Source organism: Leptidea sinapis, chromosome 14 (genome assembly GCF_905404315.1).
Source record: "Leptidea sinapis chromosome 14, ilLepSina1.1, whole genome shotgun sequence".
NCBI classification, from domain to species: Eukaryota; Metazoa; Arthropoda; class Insecta; order Lepidoptera; family Pieridae; genus Leptidea; species Leptidea sinapis.
This window is the reverse complement of record NC_066278.1, coordinates 741178-759190: the sequence shown is the minus strand read 5'-3', so window position 1 is coordinate 759190 and position 18013 is coordinate 741178. Positions and strand designations below refer to the sequence as shown.

Below are 18013 nucleotides of genomic sequence, written 5' to 3'. Positions count from 1 at the left end.
ACGCTCCTGTGATTCCTCTGGTGTTGCAGGCGCTGTTACGTACTCTACTATTGCATCGTTGCCGCTCCTCGCTTTTACAAAATATACTTTGAAAATTTCACTTTTTAATTTACGGTTTTAAATTAAATAATTGTTATACTGTACGTCTGTGGATAAGTATTGCTTGTATTTTTATTAGTTGAATATAATAGAATTACGGTATATTTTTGTCTATGAAATTCAAGTAGGGGTATATTTTTTTTCTATAAATACGAAATGGCAATACAAAATCCCACGAATTCTCACCAAGCGAAAAAATTAAAATTGAACATTAATACTTATTTAATTGAAATCACCAGGCGATGTAATAATTTCCGCACTTCACACCAAATAAAATTACAATTATCACCACAGTAATATGCACCCCCTCAATGCTATCAGATACGCCACTTACATGCAATGTAAATTTCCCCAGACATCAATTTGAAGGCAATCTGTTATCGGCACACGTGACTAGTCTTACGCTGACAGTAACGCAGCTGTTAATTCTTGTTCAGGAGTTCTATAAGTAACTACTAATTAATATTATTATCTTTACGTGACTCTTCAAATTCGTGGAAATGAAACAACGCTATTTGTCTCGTAACTAGGAGAAAAAGATGAAGCCTTAAAATGTTTATAAATTAATATTCCGGTGTAAAACTAGTTACTATTAACTTTTTATATAATATATAGGTACTTAGATTAAGGATTGGTCTCAGCTGCGCTCCAACTAGATACCGCAGGTGTAGTTGCAAAGTTCGGCAACAAATACTACGCCCAACCGGGCGTACTCGAACAATGTGTGACGTCGACGTGCCACATGTTCTGTTAAACGTTGCTAATAATTGAAACTAACCGGGTTGCGTAGTAAAACTTTGTAAATATAATACTACAAGAAATAAGTAAGACACTGGGATCACATATCATTAGTATTTTGTATTTTATTAATTTCAATGGAAGCGTATGCTAGAAAATTTGAAAGAAGCCATTGAGTGTCAAGATGCCACGCACACAAGCATCTAATGCCCTAATAAAAAAGCTATTGTTCTTAGGAAGTGCGGTATCTAGTTGGAGCGCAGCAGAGACCAATCCTTTATCTAAGATTATATATATTATATTTAGATAATATTATATGCCGTAAATATTGCAACAACATAAAACCTTTAAAATTTTTTCGAATTCAAATTTCTATACCACATCTAATTCCTTAATAATTCTCATTTTATATTAAACGTGTATAGTTTTCGTGATCTTATGTTACGCAGTAACCTTATAGTATATAACGGTAAACTCTTTGAATTGCGTAGATGTGAGTAGGTTGTTAAGTTGCCTATTTTGCTGTTATACATTGCGCAAGTTAATTGCACGTCAAGGAATAACTCTAATATATATTCCAGAAAGTTCTACACTATCTAATCTATTATAGGCTATCAAAATCACCCATAAATCGCTCTATACGCTCATTCCTGGAAATCCGTCTGAGATATATATATATACTAGCTGACCCAGCAAACGTTATATTGCTGATATTAAAATTGCGATACAAAAGTAACTGTTGATCGTAGATGGGTGAAAATTTGAAGTTGTATGTATTTTTAATGCTGACTCATAATCAAACAAATTTAAAAAAAAAATTCGTGGGACCACCCTGAACATTTAGGGGCATGAAAAATAGTTGTTGTCCGATTCTCAGACCTACCCAATATGCACTCAAAATTTCATGAGAATCGGTCAGGCCGTTTCGGAGGAGTTCAAAGTTTAACACCATGACACGAGAATTTTATATATTAGATCATATACATAGTATATATATAATATATGAAATTATTAAGGTAGGTACATTAGCAATGATTGCGACTTGAAATCATTATCGAATTCAATCTACAACATCTCCAATTATCAAACCCCAAGACAATGATGTAATATTGTAACACGCCACTATATTAAGTCCACGCTTACGAAGTAGCGGGCACAACTAGTATTTACTAATGCGGTCTGGTTAACATTACAGTGTCCATTTATCTACAGTTAATCACGGTTTTATCATAATTTCACATTGATTTTGATAAAATACTTTGTAATATCGGCACCTGCACTGAATAACTTTTAATATCTTATCACACGAATTCTATTTTAGAGTTATTTGTAATTGTATAATGAATTAGTTACCATCCGTCCGAATACAAAAGTGACGTCTCTTATAATGAGACAAATATTCCAGTGAATTTTATTAGTTATTATTTAAATATTTGTTATAATGAAGCTTTTACTGATATCAGTGATCTGCTTGTGGCTGCTATGTGCTGTGAAAGCAAAGTGCTTATTTCGGGGCACTTGTGCTGTTGTAAATGGACATCCAAAACCATGCCCCGTCAATGAAGATCCAACGCCGATATTTGAAAATTTGTCAGAAGATGAGTATGAAGAAATATTTGGGCATGTATATCGTAGATGTCCTCATTTATTATTTGATGAAAATGGAGAAAGAATACCTGATAGTAATATTCTAACATGTTGCGACCCAGACCAAATTATATCATTTTCTGAAACTTTAAATATGGCCGACGGGGTTCTAGGACGCTGCCCAGTTTGTATAAGAAACTTCGCTCGACAGATTTGTGAGATGAATTGCTCACCTGAACAAAGCCGTTTCACAAATGTAACTATAGACGAAACTCCGGATGGAACAAACTACGTTAATGAAATCAATTACAGGCTAACTAATAATTTTATGGACTCTGCTTTTAAGTCTTGTTCTGAAGTTAAAGTGCCCCAAACTGGATTACCCGCCGTTAATTTGATGTGTGGCAATGCGGCAGTTTGTGACGCGGATGCATGGTTTGGATTTACAGGGGACATGTCTAATAATCCTATTGCGCCAGTGCAGGTTAATTTTATTCGGTCAAACACTGAAGAGGATTCAATGAATCCACCGTCTAATTTATGTCATGAAACGTTTGAGAACGATATACCATGCAGTTGTCTCGATTGCTCAGAAAATTGTCCATTTAGTGAAGTTCCTGTCGTTCCTCCTATATGTACAGTGCTATCAGTAAATTGTTATGGATTTTCTGTTGGAATAGTTTTCTTTGTCTTAAGTGTTACATTGTTCATAATTATTGCATTATTTGAATACAGACGCCAAAGAAGTCCTCCACAAGTTAGTAATCAAGAGACAACAGACAATACCAACAAGATTACTAAATTGTTTCAATGTGTTTTTGAAAAGATTGGAATATTTAGTGCTAGTAATCCTATTTTAATGATTATGTTAACTACTTGGGTTATTTTTGCAATGTCATTTGGAGCATTAAATGTTAATTTGACATCAAACCCGTTGGAGTTGTGGTCATCCCCAGATTCGAGGTCACGTCAAGAATTGAACTACTTTAATTCTAGATTTGAACCGTTTTATCGGGCTGCTCAGATTTTTTTGACAATGAAAGGATTGGATTCTTTTAATGTTGACAACATTACATATGGTCCTGCTTTTAGAATAGAAGCCTTTCATGAATTAATAAAGCTGGAAGATGCAATAATAAATATTAATCAGGAGGGCGATTCAGTTAAATTACAAGATGTCTGTTTTGCACCTCTTCGACTTCCTGACAGCGAGAAAAAATTGGATCAGTGCGTAATAATGTCCGCTTCTGCTTACCTTCCAAATAGAAACGATATAGATAACAGCACATATTTAGGTAGCATACAAAACTGTCTGAACAATTACTTATCTTTAACATGTCAACAATCATGGGGTGGAGGCTCCGATCCTGAAATAACATTTGGAGGATACGAAGGTGACAATATTTTGGGTGCTGATACACTTCTCATTAATTTTCCAATAACAAATTATTTAAACGATGATGATCTGGTACCAGTTTTGGAATGGGAACAAAAATTCATCGACTTGATGCATGATTACCAACAAAATTGGAAGGCAGATTTTGTTGATGTTTCATTTGGGTCAGAAAGATCTATCCAAGATGAATTGGAAAGAGTATCTAGAGCAGAAGTGTTTCCTATAGCAATAAGTTACTTGTTAATGTTTGTATATGTAATCCTTGCTCTGGGTCATATAAGGAAACTCAAAACATTTTTTGTTGATAGTAAAATAATGGTTGCATTGGGTAGTATTTTTGTTGTGCTCGCAGCTATTGTTTGCTCATTAGGAGCCTTAGGTTTTTTAAATGTTACGGTCACACTTTTAGCAATTAACGTTATTCCATTTTTTGTTTTGTCTATCGGAATTGACAACGTTTTTTTGATGGTAAACTCCATACGTCAAATACAATCTAATCTAAAGACCGACCTTGATTTTAAAGAGGGATGGAGCTTTGAAAAGAAAAAGCAATATGTATTTGGTAAAATGATGCGAATCGAGGGACCCTCAATGTTTATATCATCTGCTACACAAGTTACGTGTTTTGCAATTGGCAGCATAACCAACATTCCAGCTGTTAAAACTTTTGCCATATTCGCTTCATTTGCGTTAGGGATTCTTTTCGTATTTCAAATAACTACTGTTGTTGCTATTTTGTCTCTTGACTATAAAAGGTCTTCTCAAAACCGTTTGGACATTTTCTGTTGTGTTAGAAAGAAAATATTAAGCGATGAGGAACCTTTGCACGCTGAGGTGCCTTATGAGAGTGTTATTGAGAAACTAATGACACCTTATTCAAACGCTCTCTTGAACTGGCGTGTTAAAATCGTTGTAATGATATTATTCTTTGGCTTTGTGTCAATTAGTGCAATATTAATACCTCAACTTGATATAGGCTTAGAACAAAATCTGGCTCTACCACCAGATTCGTATGTTTATAAATACTTAAACGCTGTTAACGATCTTATGAAACTTGGTCCCCCTGTATATTTTGTTCTTAAAGGTGGATTGAATTTTTCCAATGTTGAGCATCAAAACGTAGTGTGTGGTGGACAATTATGTAGTAACACCTCATTAACTATGCAATTGTTTTTAGCTTCGCAACATAGTAACGTTACTTACATAGCGAGAATGTCTAATTCATGGATAGATGATTTTTTCGATTGGTCTGGATTAACAGGTGTCTGCTGTAGGTATAATATTACAGATGGAAGTTTCTGTCCAAGTTTATCTACTGACCCAATGTGTCAATCATGTAGTGTTCCAAGAAGTGATTTTGCAAATGGCCTAAGACCAGCCAGAGAGGCATTCGAAACATATATACCATTTTTTTTGCAAGATACTCCTACAGAAACCTGTAACAAAGGAGGACTCGCTAGTTATTTTTCTAATGTGAACTATATCCTCGATTCAGAAGGTCGGGCTATAGTTGGTGACTCTAATTTTATGACATACCATAGCACACTAAGTACTTCAAAAGATTATATAACAGCAGTAAAATATGGTTATGAAATCAGTGAAAACATCACTACTGCTATTCAGGCTGCTACAGGCTTAGATGTTGAAGTATTTCCTTATTCAGTTTTTTATGTATTTTACGAACAATATTTAACTACGTGGAGAGATACATTTGTATCGCTCAGTTTATGTGTCGTAGGAGCATTCGTAACTAATTTAATTGTAACAGGGTTTAATTTTGTGACTACCTGTGCTATGACGTTGACTATTCTGATGGTGTTGGTAGACATGATGGGAATAATGTATATTTCGAATATACAGTTGAATGCAGTCTCCTGCATAAATCTCGTAGTATCAATTGGAATCACTGTGGAATTCTGCACCCATATAGCATATTCCTATGCCATAAGTACTCGACCTCCAAATGACAGAGTTCAAGATGCAATAAGAAAAGTTGGTGCGACTATCATAACAGGAATAACATTTACAAATATCCCAATAGTAGTGTTAGCGTTTTCTTACACAGAAATCATTGAAATATTCTTTTTTAGAATGTTGTTAAGCTTGGTTATATTAGGTTTCTTGCATGGAATGATTTTCTTCCCCGTATTACTTAGCTATCTTAATAACATAATACACAAAGTCTAAATTGTCGATGTAAATTTTACTCCCTTCATGTTTTATATATAAAGTCTTGCATTCAAATTTGTGTGTACATTTTACTCAGATTGCGCTGCTTCAAAGTCCTGAATTCACATTGTATATTGTATTTACGTTTTCTGTATTTTTGAGATTCAAATGTAAATAAAAGGGCTTGCTTTAATTTATGATCTGAAACAGTTTAGATAAGTGTTTAAAAGTTGTATTCAAAATTTTTCTTTATCGCACAAATTCACGACGTTTGTATGTATTTCGATTAAGTGTTGCATTATTTTTTATTAATCATTTCTTCTATTTATTTCGGATAAATTTTCGTTGCGACTTTGTTTCGTTTCTGTTTATTTAGAAGCAATTATATTAATTAAAATATCATTCAGTTCCATATTTTTGTACTCTAGTTAAAAATTCATCACCATTTTGTTTTTCTTGTATATTACTTACAAGTAAGTATTGTATATAAATAAGTACATAATATTAATGTTAGCAATAATTATAATAATTATTAGGCAGACGTTATTGTTAAGTCTACTAATATATTGTATTTGTGCTAATTAAACAATAATATGACCAATTATGGTATTTTCCTAATTATTTTTGATAGCTTTTTAGATGCTGTGTAAAAGTAGAATCTTGGTGACTGGTAACACAGGTATTTTATTATCTACTGCAGGTACCAGCGATCCACAACCCTAACTTTTAAATGTCCCCAGTTTTTAATCTTACATTGTATGTAATTTTGGTTGTCGGGGAGAAATAAAGATATTATTAAATTTATTCTGTGCCTGCTCATCGCATCCTTATCCATCAAAGCCAGTAATAATATAATATATATATATATAATATAACCCATCCATAAGGCAAAAAACGTAAGAATCACGAAGAGGACACGTTTTTCCAATGATAAATTGATAAGATTATAAACATTTTTCATTGATAAAGAGTGTTAATTATTTAGACAGATATATAACTACGTTGTTAATATGTTTTTGCTACTTGATACTTTATCATTATTTTTAATGGTTAAAAAGGTATTTATTTATTACGACTTACTTTCAGAAGATATTTTTTTTGCTTTAAATTCAAACTAAATCAAGATCGTACAATAATTATTGTAAATGATTTCTTATCTATATAAATTTTAAACAAACATTACCTATGTTTGTGAGGTTGTAGGGGGTAATCTCTGGATCTACTAAACCGATTTTGAAAGTTCTGTTACTAATAGAATGTCCCATTATTTGTGAGTGTCATACAGAGCTATAATATTTATTAACCCCAAAAATGAGAAGACTTTTTCATGGTAGTCGGATTTGCAAAGTACGGCCTGGTATCCACAAATGTGGAAAGGAGAGGAGATATATTTTGATAACCAATCAGATTTCGTTATTTCCACATCTCCTCTCCGATTAGCTTCGGTGGAAATGGATCAAGCTGAGAGGAGAGGAGATATCTCATTTTTCTATAGAATTTTGTGCCGGGTCGAGCGATTTAGCGGCGCGACAGAGCGGAGATGCGTGTAGGCGGGCCTTTCATAGATATCACTTGACTGATTTCGAGCTCTTACAGCCCACGTCTCCGCTATACACTATTGGTGGAAATAACCTGACAGCTCCGCAGTTTATCTCCTCTCCGCTTTGGTGGATACCGGGCCTCGGTCAGAGAAAACAGTGGAAGGAAAACGGTTCTTACGAACGCTACCTAAACGATGTGTGATCTATGATTGTTTAGATATATTCATGTGGCATCATTGAAACAACAACTTATATGGTTAATCTTGTAAATGTGGGCGAAATTGCGGGTAACAGATAGATATTTGGTGCAATTGCCGTATGCGCTTGACAATTTTTTTAATTTCAACTATAACCTCCGTACCATAAAACAAATGCAGATTGCGATAGTTATGTGAGAGAATCTGTACATTATTTTAAAAGCATTGCTTATTGGTAGGCTTACCATTATATATTTCAAGGTAGTTATTATTTATTATTAGGGTCTGAAAGAGCCTCTTAAAAAGAAAAGGTTTTGATAAACAAGCAAATACAGTCAACAAAAAATAAGTTCCAGCTGTAGTATATTTTTAATAAATAACATTGACACTAAATATAAATGTTAAAACATAATTAACATTAAAAAATACTTAATTTATGACTAGAAAACTGTATTTACAATAGTAGTAATGAAACATAACATATATAACATTTGTGGTTTTGATTTTCTGGGGTTTTCGACTTGGTGGTATAACATCAGTAGGTAAGTACTATAGATACTTAATTATATGTAATTTAATATTATAAAGAAGAAAGATTTTATTATTTGTTTGTTTGCATTGAATAGTTTCCGAAACTACTGAACCGAATCGAATAATTATTTTACTGTTGGGAAGCTACACTATCTCCGGGTGACGTTTCCTATATTATATTTTCGAAAAATTAAGAATCCTTACTAAAACTCCAATAATGTAACCCAAGGTGTAAAAAATTACCTTAAATATTCTTTAAATCGCATGCGCGGCGAAAAGTATTGGTGGTAGAATAAAATAATGTACTACGACTTTGCGGAACACATCATTATTAACTAAATGTGTTACCATATCATAGTTCTTTTACTTTTAAAAAAAATATTGAAATATAGATACCACGTGCTCAGTCGTGTGTGTAGTGGTTCACCTGATTAGTAAGTAATTACCTCAGCCCATATTTTACTCGTGTATCAACAGAGGTATGACAAGCACTTTCAGATCTTTTGGAACGTTGTCTGCGCACGTCGATGACTGACTCAATCGTAAATTTTTATAAATAAGTATATATAAGCAACTAGGTGACCCAGTTAACGTTGTATTGCCATATAACGTAATTAAAAAAATTAATAATATAAAAATAAAAAATGTATTAAAAATAAATAAATAAATATTTAGGGGTAGGGGTAACCCTTATCGAATAATATGCAAAATAGATGTTAGCCGATTTTCAGACCTACCCGATATCCACACAAAATTTCATACAAATCGGTGTAGCAGTTTCGGAGGAGTTTGGTAACAAACACCGCGACACGAGAACTTTATATGTAAGAGATAAATACAGAAAATTCATTAAATTAATTAAGCGTAATTTTACGGAAACCCATAATAGTCCAAATATGAGTTTTCTTGAGTGCTAATTCTGGTTAGATTTGTCTTTAACCTCATTCTCGTTCAGAATTCACCGAATTCTCGTGCCAGAATTTGGCGAGTCAACACCCCCTGAGGATGCCTCGTACAGAGAATTGGTGAGGAAAATTCTTAGCGTAATTAGTACTCAGGAAAACTCATAATATTTTTATAATTTGAATAGAATAATAAGAAATTACAACAAATGAGAGAAGTTGTTAATTCTAATAATTTAAGTTATGAATTAACTTAGGCGTCAAGCACATGGTTCAAGTAAGCAATATAACAGATGGCCAATCGTAGAATTTCTATCTTGGATAACTTCTTATCAGGTGGAAGTGTTGGGAGTAACCTTCGTAGAGACCCGAAGGCTGCGTTAAAGGCTTCCACGCGGATTCTCTCCCTGGTGGCGTGCGCTGTTCTGTATTTAAGAGTAGCTCGTCTTCTTCTGCGACGTTCTTCTCTAGAGAGACCAGCGTATGGTGATCCATCTCCGCTTGAAAGGTATGCTTCTTCAGACATTGCGCAGGGCTCTAGAGATCTATCCCTGGTGAACAAATGTTTGTTGGTAAAATATACAAAATTTATCAACATTATCAAAATATACAAGAAAACCTAGTCTAGACATAGTTGTATAACAAATAAACTATATTTATTTTTATGTTAATATTTATATACATTCATTTTGAAATCTCAGCTAAAAAAATAGAAATATTTGTATTCGTAATGACTTCGTTCATAAAATGAAGCAATCTTAAAAAAATCTTTTCTTTCAGCGCTATATGTATATCTAAGTCGAGGCATAAAGAAAATATATTCTTCCATCTACACAGACAACCCCTTAAAAGAGGCGATAAGAAAAGAGTCTAAAAGACATAAAAAGAAATTAAAAAAGTAAAGGAAAATCTAAACAATTTTGAGGGTAAACAGAAGAAAATTAAGCGTAATTGTACAAAAAACACACACAAAATGTTAAAGAAGAAGACGACGAAGTAAACAAGAAGAATACTTTTGCATAGTATGTACAGTCTTACAGTACCAGTAGACCAAAAAGGTAACAAATTCAGTGCACTGAAGAACGCACAGAACAAGAGAGATCTGCATATTATGTAATTGCGAATTTGGCTGATATTTTGGACTGTACAATTTTATTGCAAAGTTTCAATTAAATATCATTCGTGCTATTTGCCTGAGCACGGCGTATAAGGCAAAAGGATAGTGTGTGGGATGTTGACCGTAATCATAATTATGGTAATACTTCGTTGTCCAGAAGCCTACGCAGGATCTATTTTTTTATCGTATAATATGGTACTTTAAGATAATCCTAAAATATGTTGACAATTCATAATAAAGATTAGGATCAGTTTTGAACGTAGAGTTTTTCAAGAATGCAACACAAACAGTGTTTCTTCAGTAATATAACAATTACACAAATATTAAATACTAGCTGACCCGACAGACGTTGTTCTGAATATAATAAATAAAATAATGTTTTTATATGATTTTGTCAATAATATATCATAACATCAAAAATTACTTCGTAAAACATGCACCCTGCTGTCATAATGAAATTGTTTCACAGCAGAACTGTCAAACTGTGCGTCAATAAATTCTCTCATATAAATTATGTATGGACACATCAAAGGAAGAACAATTTTTTTGTTTTTATTTAATTTAGCATCATTTTCCTATTTATTCACCTTTTAAACCTTCTCTGGACCTCCAAAAATAATTCAAGACCAAAATTAGCCAAGTCGGTCCAGCCGTTCTCGAGTTTTAGCGAGACTAACGAACAGCAATTCATTTTTATATAAATAGATTATTAATTTTTAAATATTTCTCTCAGTGTACATCTTTGTGAGGCGCGGAGAATGTACAAAGTACTATCTTCGCGCCTCAATAAGGCTATTCGAAACCCAAGCGCTGGCAGCTATTTCGGTCAACTGATCTGCCTATCTATCCAACGTGGAATTGCTTCCAGTATCCTTGTTACGATTCCCCGTAATAATAGTTTTAATTTTATGTAATCATAGTATTGTAAATATAGTTATTAGATTTGTTTTGTTTGAGTAAGTTATATACCGTTTTATATTTCAGAATTATGTTTTTTGTTGGATTTTTCCGAAAAAATGAACTGTTAACATTATGTATTAATTTTGTTAATAATTTACACAATATTCTAGGAGTGCCTTATAAAGTGTGGCTTTTGTTAAAGAAAAAAACAGTTTTATCATTATTCACCGTTTTATTTTGAATTCAATATGTGTTACAAATGAACCTCTGTTGGGGTCAATAAATGTAAAACTGTTCAGTGTTCACTTTAATATTAAAATTTATCATGTTTTAGTACATATTGATTTATTGATATCTATCAAAGACTGTAGGACAAATAAAATCGATAGAAGGGTTACGAACTCCTGGAAAAGATATTGGTCGCTCAGCGAACTGATGAAGAACAAGCATATTCTCATTAAGGACAAAAGAAAGGTTTTTAATGCTTGAATACTACCATGTTTAACTTATGGATCACAAACATGGGCCCTAACCGAGAAAAATCTCACAACTCTAAGAACTTGGGAGTGGGAGTGCTTACCAGTGGGAGGTTCCTTTGCACAGGATGCCGGCTAGATTATGGGTACCACAACGGCGCCTATTTCTGCCGTGAAGCAGTAATGTGTAAGCATTACTGTGTTTCGGTCTAAAGGGCGCCGTAGCTAGTGAAATTGCTGGGCAAATGAGACTGAACATCTTATGTCTCAAGGTGACGAGCGCAATTGTAGTGCCGCTCAGAATTTTTGAGTTTTTCAAGAATCCTGAGCGGCACTGTAATGGGCAGGGCGTATCATTTAGCATCAGCTGAACGTCCTGTTCGTCTCGTCCCTTATTATCATAAAAAAAAATAGCAAAATCATTAAACAGCAAAAATGGCGATGGACAGGCCATATGTTCAGAGACAATTCTGGAAAATGGACGAAAAAAGTGACGGAGTGGTACCCCAGAAACGGAAAAAGAAAAAGAGGCAGGCAATCCAAATGATGGGAGGACGACATCCGAAACTTGGTCGGAAGCATCTGGACTCGTCTAGCCAGTGATAGAACGACTTGGAAAAATTTAGAGGAGACCTATGTCGGGGGACACGCAGCAAGAAAAGTTTTTTAATAATTAAGTTATGCAATATATTTAAATGTAATGTAACTGCTGCAATAAAGGCTATTTTTATTTATTTATTTAGTACATATTGACACCTAAATCCTATAGATAAGGAAATTAAGTTTCTTAAATTGTGACCTCCTAATCAAAGTTTAATTAAAATTATTACTATTGTCCGCCATCTACCCTACTATGATTGAATACCCAAAAATCTTAAAATAATTATACAGATTGCTTAAAATACTGATTTAAGTATTAACCTTTTCCTTGGCGCCAAATTTTCTTGTCCAGTAATTGGAAGTAGCGCTTCTCTGGGTTCAGTCAGTAGGCTGCACGAGAATGATCCATCTTCAGAACCGCTAGCTTCAAGCCAGCTCTTCATACTGTAACCCTAAATTCAAATACATATTACTCTCCTATCATGTTTAATGTAAAAATAACAATAAGTAATTACATACATTTCAAAAATCATCATTTTGATGCCTCGAGGAAACTGTTTTACAATACTTCACACAAGCTAAATACTGCTTCTATTCGAAGCCACTCTTATAAGGAGCATTAAAAGTCATTAATACTTCAATGTTTTTCAAAAAAAGTAGAGCTCGTGACAAGAACATACAAGAAACTCAACGGGCGCTCTTTTCAATCAATAGTATTTTACAATGGCTGTAATAAACAAAACAAATTAGTTTATAAGATGCTGCATCCAAAATGTGAATCATGTTCAAAGTTAAAAGCGTTTTAAATATCAAATATTTCATCAAAACTAATAATTTACAGCAGATGAAAGAAGGAGAAAAATTTGGAAGGATTTTTTCCTAAAAGGCAAACACAATTTTGTTTTCGTTCACAACTTGCCACAGAAGTCTTGTATCAATACGTAAACCAAATTACCGAACATCACAAGAAACCCTTTGCCTCAAGCATGTTTTGATTTCCGATCAAATAGAGTTTGCAGACCGCAGGGGTGAGAGTACTTCGTATAAATAATACATTGCGCGTTCGCACCTAGCGCTAAGCGAGCTCTTTAGGGGATAATAAATCCGTATTTATTCTTTTTATATTATCGTCGTGCAACCCTCTGGTAATCGAATCATGCTCGCTAACCGTATCCAATCGATCGCTTCGGAGCAACTCTGTGTAGATATTTCTCGGGTTAAGACATTGGTACGAGTAGACATGAACAGAATCACAAAATTTCTTAACCTGACTCAAAACAATGCATATGATTATATGCACTGTTTTGAGTTTGCCTCTTCTGTCAATAGAAAAAACAATATGATGTAAGTAGGTACCTATTCGGGAATAATTTTTGAATGATCATACCCTTCGGTTGAAGGGTGGGAGGAATGGTGGTTACCATTCCTTGTTTGATTCATATTATATTTTTTCAAATTTGTATAACAGCTTTTATATTACATGAGTTTTGATGTCAAACTCAAATTCAAATAAAGGCCCGGTATCCACCAAAGCGGAGAGGAGAGGAGTTATCTTTCTATAGAATTTTATGCAGCGCCCAGCGATCAAGCAGCGTGCCAGAGCGGAGATGTGTGTAGGTGGGCGAGATGACGGCTTCCTTTCGTAGACATCACTTAACCGATTTCGAGCTCTCACAGTTCACATCTCCTCTCCGCTTTGGTAGAAATAACCTGACAGCTTTGCGGCTTATCTCCATTCGTCTCCTCTCCTCTCCGCTTTAGTGTATACCGGGCCTTAAATGCCAACAACGCTACTGTGATTCCACTGGTGTTACAAGAGATATTGGGCGGCGGTAATTATTTAACACCAGGTGTTACGCGCGCTTGTTTATTCTCCTTTTTCCATAAAAAAAATCTATTTCACATGTACACGGCCTACGAACAGTCACCCGGCGGCGGCGAGGGATGGTCGCAGTATTATCGAGGTACTAGCCTGAATACTGAGTTGTTTTGCGCCCATTTTCATATGAACGAGGCTATACAAGTCAATACATTACTGCATACATGGTTGCTGCGTCAAATCCGTGTTTATTACGTGATTAGCACGGGCAACACACGGTCACAGCACGGTCATGGCACGCTTGCCGCGCCATGTGGAAGCTGTCATTGTAGCTCATACATTTCTACTCAGCACGGCACGTTCCGTATCCGCATGTGTAACACACTGAGACATACAAAATATTGTATTGATAGTGTTTATATCAAAATAGTTGAATGTATTAATTATTCATATTCTTGGCCCGTGGGGCCCAGAGGCGCGGAGAATGTACAAAGTACTATCTTCGCGCCTCAATAAGGCTATAACTGGAAACCCAAGCGCTGGCAGTTATTTCGGTCGACGGATCAGCCTACCTATTATGTATTCATTCATTCTATTAAACATTATCAATATATTAATATGATAAATGAATTTGGATGCTACTATAAGAATACCTATGTGTTTAAAATGATTTCTAAGGGATTCTTTAGCATTCAGATTATAGATGGCATTCGCTCAAAGATCACTTCGATCTGGTCGATCTGTTACGGATAAAATAGACGCCATTTTGAAAAATGTGGGGCAATTAGTAAAGACATAGCTGAAGAACTGGGAATCCACCAGAGAATAGTTTTGACCCATTTGAAAAAGTTAAGTACACATACTATATTTGTGCCACATCAGCTCATTGAAATAAACCTAATGAATCGTGTACTCATTTGCAATTCTTTGAATTGATTGAGACGTATTGAAACCGAATGTTCTTCTCACGAGCTCAAATTTTACGAACATATGGTTAATTCAGTAATTTCGAAGAAACAGTGATTATTTTAAGCCTGGTTGAATAAAGTTTGGTTGGATTGAAAGGTATTGTTCATTATGAGCTTTTACCATCGGATAGAACCATCGATTTGGATCTGTAATTTTTTTTTATTGAAAAGGAGGACAAACGAGCTAATGGGTCAACTGGTGTTAAGTGATCATCGCCACTTACATTGTCTTGCAACACCAGAGGAATCACAAGAGCGTTGCCGGCATTTAAGGAAGGTGTACGTGTTTTTTTGATTTAACAGCTTTGCAGTACGGTGAAAAAAGCTCCTTGAAAAACTGCACTGTGGAGGATCGGCACACATCCATATCAATGGTGGGGATGATATCCTAATTTGTGGCGTGTCGAGCAAAGGTGGAATTGGGTGGCAGGAATCAGTTGAAACGGCTCTTCGGAATACTCCCCGTGATAAATACGGTAGAAGACACACAATGAAGCGACGTCTCTAATAATCGTCATTTTCATATAAAATGCGAAGAAACTTTTTCCCCAAACTATTATATGAGATAACAGATGTACCTATTCAGTAATCTGTTAAATACAATTTGGAATATCCAATTTGTCTCCAGATCGGATTACAATTAAATTACAAGAAACAGTTTCTAGTTGACCATTACAGGGGGAAGAGTCGTAAGGGAGAGCTATCCTCTTCATAAAATATCGTAATGTATTCAATTTAATGACGATTAACAAATGAAAAAAAGTTAAAGTTATAAAATAACAAATGGTTGGGTATCGGATCTCCTAATACTATGTACTATAGAAGTCTCTAACGTGTGTCAGCTGTCTGTAATTTTATTCTTTTTTAATTTTGTGATAAATATACGTTTTATGACTGACTGACACATATTCTACGATTTGTGTGTCTGCGTGTTTATAGTTCGGGAATGTCACGCAGAATCTTAATGAAAGTTGGTGTTTAATAAGGTCGTGTGATTGGTTAGTGGATAGTATAAGTATAATAAAATGACTATATTCTGTCCGCAAATTTTTCCGGATTTTTCTTGTTTATAATTTTGAAAATGTTAAAATTTGAGGTACTATTTTATTTATGGAAGAGAGCAGACAAGCGTATGGGTCACCTGATGTTAAGTCATCACCGCCGCCCACATTCTCTTGCAACACCAGAGGAGTTACAGAAGCGATATCTGCCTTTTAGAAAGGTGTACGCGTTTTTTTGAAGGTACCAATGTCGTAACGAACTGGAATAACGCACAGAAAAGCTAATTCCACAGCTTGGTTGTAATTGGAAAAAAGTGCCTTAAAACCGCACTGTGGAGGACCGCCATTTGTGGCATGTCGTGCGAAGGAGCGAAGGTGAACCGGCTCCTCGGAATACTTCCTGCGATATATGCAACGTCAAGTGATCTAGCCTTTTACAAGGCACTTGGTACCTGACAATTCGAGCAGCTCTGCGTTGCACGCGGTGAGTTGGTTCGAGCTGATACGTGCGCCAGACCAGGGAAGACAACAATACTCCGTATGTGGCGGGAACTGCGCTTTGTAGAGCTCAAGAATGTGGGCCGGCTTGAAGTATTGCCGTACTCAATTTATTACACCCAGCAAATTTGGTTTTGCCTTCCAGACGACCGCGGAATTGGCAATCGCTCGAGATTTTGAGACGCAGTATTCCGGTACTAGGCGAGGCAATAAGGGAATTAATGGTTCTCGAAGAGCAGTGACATGACAAATGGGTTTATTTTTGTGGACAACACTTGTGTCTTCTGAGGGTTAAATTCGACAAGGTTCATTTTACCTCATTCCGCGACCTTCTCGAGAGAGGACTCGATAGAAGACACAAGTTTCTTCCAGCACTGTTCAACGATTGCCCGAGAAAGACCTGCATGAACCTTGTATACGGCATCACCAGTACTGTCGTCTGCGTAGCAATGCATGTTGGAGGCGTACAACATATCATTGATATGCATAAGAAACAGTGTGGGAGATAGCAAACAGCCTTGGGGAACTCCAGCGTTCACGGGCTTCGGGTTCGAGCAATAACCGACGACAACGATCTATAAGCTGCATTAAGTGGGGAAGCTGGTGGTCCACTTACATAAACTCAAATAAAGTAGAAACATAAACTCATAACTCTTCGGGAAGTTTGGGCTTTGATGGAAGTTTTGAGAGAAGGGCCTTGTGCCATACACGTCAAAAATCTTCGCTATATCCAGGCTAACTGCCAGGAGCAAGCATGGGAGAAGATCCCTTGCTTTCGGTAGCCGCCGCCCATCTATGTGTTAGGTATACCAGAAGATCACCCACCGACCTACCATGGCAAAAGCCGTACTGCCGGTCTTTTTCAAATAAGATCAATATCATCATTGTCTGGTTTGCTTTTTTTGTTTTTGTCTAGATCGGAGTCTTATCGCACTAATTTTCGACACGTCCGCTTTAGCTCGAGAGAAAATTTATTTAGTATCTGAGAAAGGCCTTATTATTTTATTTTATTTTATTAAGACTAATGTTACCTTTTAACATTGCATTGTACAGGAACACATCCACATAATGTGGATGATATAAATGTTTGTGCGATGGTTTATTTCTTCACATAAAAATGTCACAGAAATACGTCGTCGCTCCGCAACACCAATCGAGCAGTTCAGAGAATATTGAAAATTTCAAGACAAATATTGCAATACTACGCTATAATAGAGCAGTGAACAAATGGGGTTTTCTCAATAGACAGGGAGCATTATTGAGTCTGATGGGGATTTGAAGGTTTGTTTTATATCATTCCACCACCGTAGCTAAACAGAAAAAGCAAGTATTTCCCGGCACTGATCGCTAAATTTCATTTGAAAAACTGGCACGCACCCTAATTATGGGGATGATATTTAAGTAAGAAAGATGATTTTTTTTATGAAAATAAGGGACGAGACGAGTTGAACGTTCTGCTGATGGTAATTGATAC

General features: G+C 35.3%; 1 protein-coding gene across 1 annotated transcript; it reads left to right on the top strand.

The window, feature by feature from the left end:
- The first annotated feature begins 2210 nt into the window (after positions 1–2210).
- LOC126968058 (NPC intracellular cholesterol transporter 1 homolog 1b-like) lies at positions 2211–6793 on the top strand. The gene has a single exon (XM_050812860.1). It carries the CDS (start codon positions 2279–2281, stop codon positions 6005–6007), a length of 3729 nt encoding a protein of 1242 aa, XP_050668817.1. The 5' UTR covers positions 2211–2278; the 3' UTR covers positions 6008–6793.
- Positions 6794–18013: the final 11220 nt, after the last annotated feature.